The sequence below is a fragment of the Rhinopithecus bieti genome, unplaced genomic scaffold, assembly GCF_001698545.2.
Source record: "Rhinopithecus bieti isolate Rb0 unplaced genomic scaffold, ASM169854v2 scaffold_15776, whole genome shotgun sequence".
Taxonomy (NCBI): Eukaryota; Metazoa; Chordata; class Mammalia; order Primates; family Cercopithecidae; genus Rhinopithecus; species Rhinopithecus bieti.
The window spans coordinates 343,230-351,577 of record NW_016808836.1 but is presented as its reverse complement, the minus strand read 5'-3'; the positions used below and the strand labels follow the sequence as shown (position 1 = coordinate 351,577).

The window sequence follows — 8,348 nt, the reverse complement described above, 5'->3', positions numbered from 1 at the left end:
GTGGGTGGGGTGGGTGGCGGGAATCCCGAAAGAAGATGTCCCAGGGAGAGGGAAGCCCAAGAGAGGGCCTCACCAGTGCCATCCTCGTTCACCATGCCCAGCCCCTCGGCCTTGTTCTGTCTCTCAAAGGCATTGAGATCCAGTACGCTGAGGAAAAGAAAGGAAAGACGGGGGTGGATGTGATGAAGCCTCTGCCCTCCTCTCTTCCAGGGCCTGGCAGCTCCCAACCATGGTAGCCTGGAGAGCCACAGTATATCATGTATGCGCTGAAATCAAGAGGAAGCAGATATGAAGAGCTGGCAGAAGCTAGGACATAAGGTAGGGCCAGGATGAACCATGTGCAAGCTAAAATAATGAAGAACCAGAAAGCACCCATTTAGCAAAAGCTGCAGAGGGTAGGAAAAGTCAGCCGGCAGCAAGAGATGAATAAAGGCAGACAACAGCAGAGGCATATTAAGAGGGGTCATCAGAGAGCTCCTAAATCTCCCTGTCAAGTTCCTCTTGAGTTCTCAAGTTTTTGGTTCCACTGTCTGGAATCCATAATGTAACTCATTCTTCAAGCCTATGACATTTTGCCTTCCCTATTGTTCTACATTAATTCTTACAATAAATTCCCCGTTATTTGAGCGATTCTGAGTGAGTCTCTTTCCCTGGACCGAAAGAGCAGAATCAGAACTGGAAATGATACCAGGAGCGGGGTGGCAGTGGTATCAAACGGAGCTTAACAAGAAGAGGTCCACTCAAACCTACCTGCATGTTTGCATCAGTGCCTGGATACTCTGGAAGAAGCCAACTTCCTTCTTGTCCTTAAGATAATCCAGCATTTTCTGCAGAGGGGGAGGCAGGGGAGGAGTCACACAAGAACCTCCCACCCCTCTTTGCCTTCCTCGGAAGTCCCTTTTCCTCTGTTACCTGCTGGACCTCAGCATTGCCTCCATTGAGGATGGAGATGCCCAGCTTCAGGGTGGAGGACACCATGGCACCAGTCTCTCCTGGAGGGAGTGGGAGACAAAAGATGGTCCACCCAGTTGGAAGGCAGTGTGTTCCACCCACCAGAAAACAGCCATCCCAAAGGATGTGAGAAAGGGGATGTAAGAGTGTGCCAAGGTGTGCATGCAGGGGTGATCGTGATTGAAGGATGAGTGAGAAATTGCAAGGCAGGTATGCAAGGGGAAGCTGCAAGGGCTGGGGTGTGCGTGCAAACCACAGGCATGGAGGGGTGGCAAATGGGTCCACAGGAAATGCGTGAGCCGGGAAGAGTGAGGACAAGATGAGTGCACTCTGAAGAGCCTAATGCACATGTGAGGGGCACCTTTGCAGGCACTGATCATCTGCAGCACCATCTCGGCTGCCCCCCGGGTGTGCAGTCGTGCTTGCTGGTATAGGAGCCGCTGCTTCTCCATCTCTTTCTCCTGGGCAGGGAGGCAGACCCATGGGGGCAAGTCCAGGCTTTCCAGCCCAGCCTTTCCCCCTCACATTCTCACTTCTGCTCTCCCTGTTCCAGCCACTCCTTCAACCATGAGCTCCTTCCATCCCCTGGGGCTCACACCCTTGATATAGCTCCTGTACCTAGCATGGGGCTAGGCATAGGGCAAAATCCACATAAATCAGAGCTGGGCATGCAGCAGTCTTAACCTGGGCCCATGGGCCTCCAGGCCATCTGTGAACTTGGATGATGAAAAGTTACATCTTTATGTTTTTCACCCTTTAACAGAAATGCAGCATTTCCTTCCTTTATGGATAAAACCATAAATCACAGCAATATTAGCAAAACCTGTGGTTTTGTCACCAACAAAAATCACAGATGTGGCTGGGCACAGTGGCTCACGCCTGTAATCCCAGCACTTTGGGAGGCTGGGGTGGGGAGATCACGAGGTCAGGAGGTCAAGACCATCCTGGCTAACAGGGTGAAACCCCGCCTCTCCTAAAAATACAAAAAATTAGCCGGGCGTGGTGGCAGGCGCCTTTAGTCCCAGCTACTTGGGAAGCTGAGGCAGGAGAATCGCTTGAACCAGGGAGGCGGAGCTTGCAGTGAGCAGAGATCACGCCACTGCACTCCAGCCTGGGCGACAGAGCGAGACTCTGTCTCAAAAAAAAAAAAAAAAATTCACAGATGTTTCCATACCACATTATTATTAACGTATATTCCATATCACATTATTACTGCAGAATTAGAACCATTTCCTATTCAAATTCTGCTCTTCTGGTCCAGGAAGAGAGACTCACAATGGCTCAAAGATGTCTTTAAATATCTTATGTTCATCACTACTTCTCAACTATAGAGGCTGCTGGATCCATTGCTAATTTTTTTTTTTTTTTTTTTTTTTTTTTTTTTGAACGGAGTTCGGCGTGATCGCCAGGCTGGAGGCAGTGCGCTTGAATCTCGGCCTGCACTGAGCAAGCTCCGCCTCCCGGGGTTCCCTGCCGGTCTCCCGCCTCAGCCCCGAGTAGCTGGGACACAGCGCCCGCCACCTCCCGGCTAGTTTTTTGATTTTAGTAGAGACGGGTTCATTCACCATGTTAGCCAGGAGCGGTTCGAGGCTCCTGACCTCGGGAACTCCACCCGCCTCGCCCTCCAAAGGGCTGGGACACAGGCTTGAAGCCCACCAGGCGCTACCGGGCCTGATCTTTTTTTTTTGAGCATGGAGTCGTCACTCTGGCACCCAGGGGTAGCAATGGTCCTGATCTCGGCCACTGCAACCTCCACCTCGTGGATTCAAGCTATTTCTCCATGCCTCAGCTCCTGAGTAGCTGGGATTACAGGCACTGCCACACGTCCAGCTAAGTTGATTCTAGTAGAGATGGGTTTCAGCCCATGTTGGCCAGGCTGGCTTGAACTCCTGGCCTCAGGTGAGCGCGTTGCCTCCCGAAGGCTGGGGATACAGGTGGAGCCACCGCGCCCGCCTTAGATCTTCTTGTGATAGGTTAACAATGTGCAAGTACTCTGGATCACAAAATCATTTTTAAAAGTATTTTATAGCCTATTCCAATACTTGTCTCCTCTGCTAGGAATCATTTATACATTTAAAAATATGATCCTGAGAAGTTTCTTCACCAGGGCTGCTAGAAGGGACTCTGCACAGAAACGTTAAGAAAACACAAGTAAGCATACTGTTGACTGTCACAATGAAGAATGGACAGTGAATTGCACATTGCCTAGCTCTTCTGCTGCTGCCTTGGCTGACGTATTTCCCGTATGTGAGACATTTTCTCTTTTTTCTCAACTGGGCCGGCTCATTTATCTTCGCTCAGAATCCCCTCCCGAGAAGTCCTCCCTGTTACATTTTCTGCAGCCGGGCAGGGCACCTTACTTGGGGGCTGCTGATACCCCACGAGGTTCACCCCATCATCACTCCCAGCCCTGACCACTCTCCTGAGCCCCGAACCACTGTTGGCAACCCTGTGGGTTAGTGTGGACTGGGTGTATACTGCATCCCCAGTGGGAGACTGGTCAGTGCGATGCCCCCGAGACGTTTGACTGAATGAATGCGGAGATGACTGCAGTCAGGGCCCCCCATCCCTTCCTCCAGGACCTCCGAGCCCACCTCCTTCAAAGGAGACCTAACCTCCTCTTCACTTTCGGCAGTTGCCGCCTCCCTCTCCAGTGGCAACTCTTGGGGAGGGGGCACCAGGTAAGGGAATGAACAAAAGCAGACCCCTCCATCCCGCCCCAGGCCCTTTTGTGGACAAGCATGCAGGTGGATGAGGGAACTCCCAGATGAGCGTGGGGGTGCCTCACCTTTGCCAGAGATCGGGCATAGGCCATGGCTACAGAACCTCGCCCAGTTTGTGGGGAAGTAAGCGAAGGGATGTGGTCAGGACCTGGTGTGAGAGTATCCCCCACTCTCATAAGAGCGTTCTGGGCTGGGCACAGTGGCTCAGACTGATCCCGCACTCTGGCGAGGCTGGGGGGCAGATCATGGAGGTCAGATTTTGAATGTAACCTAAACCAACATGGTGAACCCATCTCTACAAAATAGTACAAAAAAGAGCTGGCCATGATGGTGGTTGCCTATAATCCAGCAACTCCGGAAGCTCAGGCAGGAGAAATTGCGCAACCAGGAGGAACGTTGCAGTGAGCTGACATTGCACCACGACCACTCCAGTCGGGTAACACTCATCCCAAAAAAAAAAAAAGGCTTTTGGTTCCTTTGGGCCAACCCCCCCGCATACGCAGGCTGTGTGGCTTCAGGTGGCTGGAGTGGCCATTGGCCAGGGTGGCTTATGGACAAGACCGATGGCCGATGAGACTTATCTGTGTGGCACGATGACAGGTAAGAAAGGTATTTTGCGGGCGCGGTGGCTCAAGCCTGAATCCACACTTTGGTGGAGCGAGATGGTGGGATACGAGCCAGGAGATCGAACATCCCTGGCTAACACCGTAAACCCCTTCTCTACAAAAAAATACAAAAAAAACAGGCCGGCCAGGTGGCGGGCCACTGTAAGTCCCAGCTACCTCGGTGAGGCTGAGGCAGGAGAATGCGCGTGAACCCGGGAGGCGGAGCTTGCAGTGAGGGCTGGAGAATCCGGCCACGGCATCCAGCCTGGGCAGGACAGAGCAAGGACTCCGTCTCAAAAAAAAAAAAAAAAAAAAAGGTCCGCGCGTGGCTCAAGCCGTAACCCCAACAGCTTGGGGGATAGGCCGAGACGGTGGCGATCACAGGAGGTCAGAGATCGCGAGACCATCCTGGGCTAACGCAGGGAAACCCCGTCTCTACTAAAAATACAAAAAACTAGCGCGATGGCGGGCGCCGGTCCCAGACTACTCGAGAGGGCGAGGGGTGTGAGAATGGCGCAAACGCCGGAGGTGGAGCTTGCAGTGAGCTTGAGATTGGGCCCACTGCACCCAGTCCGGGCGACGAGCGAGACTCCGCCTCAAAAAAAAAAAAAAAAAAAGAAATGGTCATGTTGTCCATGCTGTCCAGTAAAATCCATTCTGGGAGTTGTTGTTTTGTTTGTTTATTTTGTTTTTGAGGCAGGGTCTTGCTCTGTTGGCCAGGCTGGAGTGCAGTGGTGCAATCAAGGCTTACTGCAGCCTCGACCTCCCAGGCTCAAGTGATCCTCCCACCTCAGCCTCCTGAGTACCTGGGACTACAGGCACATACCACCACACCTGGCTAATTTTTCTATTTTTTTGTAGAGATGGGGTCTTGCTATGTTGCCCAAGCTAGTCTCGAACTCCTGGCCTCCCAAAGTACTGGGATTAAAGGCATGAGCCACCACACCTGGCCCATTCAGTGAGGTTTGCTGGAGCTAATGATGGAGGCACTACCCTTCCACTGGGGATGCTAAAATGGAGTGATGGAAGGCTGGAGCTCCCAGGGCCCTCTTGCCACCTGTCAGCCCAATAACAAGTATGGCCAATCCCTTTCTGCTTGGGTCTCCTGTACAATGGCCAACACCTGCTGAGTGTTTACACAAACACCATGTCAGTGCCTGTTCTAGGTGCCTTGCATATATTAACAAACTGACCCTCACAGTCATTCAGTTGGGTGGGTATGTTACTAGCCCTATTTTATAGGTGGGGGAACTAAGATACAAAGACGCTTCTTGGCTAGGGTCACACAGCTTGCACTGGGACTCAACCTGGATGGCCAAACTCCAGAGACATTGCTCTCCCACAGGATGCAAAATGGGACACTCAAATTCTTCATCACCTTGCAGCCCGAAATGGCCTCATGTCAGGATTTCTGGCCAATGAGATCTGTGTGGAAGCCCACCAGAGAGAGAAAGAGACCAGTGATCTCTTGGATAAAGAGACCAAAGAAGGCTCACACCTGTAATCCTAGCACTTTGGGAGGCTGAGGTGGGCGGATCACCTGAGGTCAGGAGTTTGAGACCAGCCTGGACAACATGGTGAAATCCCGTCTCTACTAAAATAAAAAAAAAAAAAAAAAAAAAAGAAAAAAAAGAAAGAAAAGAAAAATAGCTGGGCACGGTGGCATGCACCTGTAATCCCAGCTACTCTGAAGGCTGAGGCAGAAGAATCGCTTGAACCCGGGAGATGGAGGTTGTGGTGAGCCAAGATCACGCCATTGCACTCCAGCCTAGGCAACAAGAGCAAAACTCCGTCTCAAAAAAAAAAAAAAAAAAAAAAAGAGAGAGAGAGAGACCAAAGATCTTGCTAAGGGTGAAGAGTGGGGAGCCTTTCTCCTTCTTTCTGCCTGGCATGTGGCTGTGATGCCTGGAAGTGCAGCATCCACCCAGGACTACAGACAAAAGCTAAGAAAGGCAGAGCAGAAAGCTAGAAAAACCCTGGGCCCCTGTCAGTGTCCCTGTGCCACTGCCCAGTCCTGAAGTCTTTAGCTCTTGACTTCACGTTATGTAAGAAAAATAAATCCCTGCCAGGCGTGGTGGCTCACGCCTGTCACCCCAACACTTTGGGAGGTTGAGTGGGGAGGACTGCTTGAGCTCAGGAGTTTGAGACCAGCCTGGGCAACATAGTGAGACCACCATCTCTACCAAAAAAAAAAAAAGCCAGGCATGGAGGCACATGCCTGTAGTCCCAGCTACTCAGCAGGCTGAGGCAGGAGGATCTCTTGAGGCTGGGGTGATGTGGAGTGGGGGGTCTGAGCTGCAGTGAGCTATGATATGACACTGCATTCCAGCCTGGGCAAGAGAGCAAGACTGTCTCAAAAAATAAAAAATAGGCCGGGCGCGGTTGGCTCAAGCCTGTAATCCCAAGCAGCTTTGGGAGGCCGAGAGCGGGCGGGACACGAGGGTCAGGAGATCGAGACCGATTCCTCGGGCGAAGCACTGGTGAACCCTCTCTAGCAAATACAAAAAAAAAACAGCGCGGTGAGGTGCGGGTCGCCTGATGTCCCAAGCTACTCGGGAGGACTGAGGGCGGAGAGATGGCGTAAACCGCGGGAGGCGGAGCTGCGCAGTGAGCTGAGATCGCGGCCACTGGGCACTGGGCCAGCCCGGGCGAGCAGAGGCGAGACTGCCGCCTCAAAAAATAAATAAATAAAAAATAGGCCAGGTGCCAGTGGCCTCACGCCTGTAGTCCGCAGCGCACTTTGGGAGGCGAGGCGGGAGGATCACTTGAGGTCAGGAGTTTGAGACAAGCATGGCCAACATGGTGGGAACCCGTTTCTACTAAAAATACAAAAATTAGCTGGGTGTGGCAGTGGGCGCCTGTAATCCCACTTGCTTGAACCTGGGAGGCGGAGGTTGCAATGAGCTGAGATTGTGCCACTGCACTCCAGGCTGGGTGACAAGAGTGAGACTCTATCTCAATAAATAAATAAATAAATAAATAAATAAAACAAAATGAAAAATAAATCCCTGTGCCTTCATGCCTTTATCCACACAAAGGAGCTGCGATAATCCGTCTCACAGTGTGGTGGTTAAGTGAGAGGATATAGATGTCACCGCTTAGCTTGGTGCCTGACACATAATAAGCATTTGATGAATGGCTGCCTGCTATTGTCAGCAATAGCGGCAGCAGCTGTGCCATCTGCATCAAAATTATTTATTACTAAGCCTGTCATTAGCCCACATGAAGCCTTTGAGGGAATTAGAGAAAACTCCCCCACTACTTCTGTCTGTTGGAAATTTGTCCTACATATGGATTTTTTTCATAATATACTGATTTTATTTGAGCAAGACACTTTCTTCTAGAAAAGCCTAGTTAATCTACATTGTCTGTGATGTGAACCCCTCAGAGATGCCCTTGTGAACTGTTCAGCTATGCAACGGTGTATGGTGGCTGTGCCTGTCCTAACAAAGTGACATTTATGTTTCTTTTCTTTTCTTTTTGAGACAGAGTCTCACTCTGTTGCCCAGGCTGGAGTGCAGTGGTATGATCTTGGCTCACTGCAACCTCAGCCTCCTGGGATCAAGCGATTCTCCTGCCTCAGCCTCCTGAGTGGATGGGATTACAAGTGCCCACCACCAAGCCTGGCTATTTATTGTATTTTTGTAGAAACGGGGTTTCTCCATGTTGGCCGGGCTGGTCTTGAACTCCTGGGCTCAAGTGATCGCCTGCCTCGGCCTCCCAGAGTGCTGGGACTATAGGCGTGAGCCACTGTGCCTGGCTGGCAAAGTGACATTTAAAGATCTGTCTGTCCTGGGCCTCTCCAGGACCTGGAGGACCTCTCCTGAGGCATAGGGAGGCTGCTGGGCTGGAGTTGGGGGTGGCCAGGTGACCCTCTTTCCCAGGACCTTGGGGGTGTTTCTGGGGCCCTAGGAAGAGTCCTCACCTCTTTTCCGTCAGGGCAGTGCGGCTGAAGTGCAGGACCAACTGGTGCAGGGGGTCTGGCTTCTTTTCTTCCACCTCTTCCTCCTCCTCCTCCTGCTCCCCAGCTTTCTGGGGGGAGAGCAGAGGCTTGGGGAGAGCCTTTTTT

At 51.7% G+C, this 8,348-nt stretch overlaps 1 protein-coding gene across 1 annotated transcript in view; it reads right to left on the bottom strand.

The window, feature by feature from the left end:
• Positions 1–8,348, bottom strand: part of RYR1 (ryanodine receptor 1) — a 165,376-nt gene that overhangs the window by 53,300 nt on the left and 103,728 nt on the right. The window contains exons 75-80 of the mRNA XM_017887349.1: positions 8,203–8,311; positions 3,740–3,822; positions 1,313–1,463; positions 913–992; positions 751–827; positions 9–147 (exon numbers count right to left, since the gene is read on the bottom strand). Of these exons, the coding sequence (XP_017742838.1) occupies positions 9–147; positions 751–827; positions 913–992; positions 1,313–1,463; positions 3,740–3,822; positions 8,203–8,311 (639 nt within the window). The remainder of the gene's footprint in view (positions 1–8; positions 148–750; positions 828–912; positions 993–1,312; positions 1,464–3,739; positions 3,823–8,202; positions 8,312–8,348) is intronic.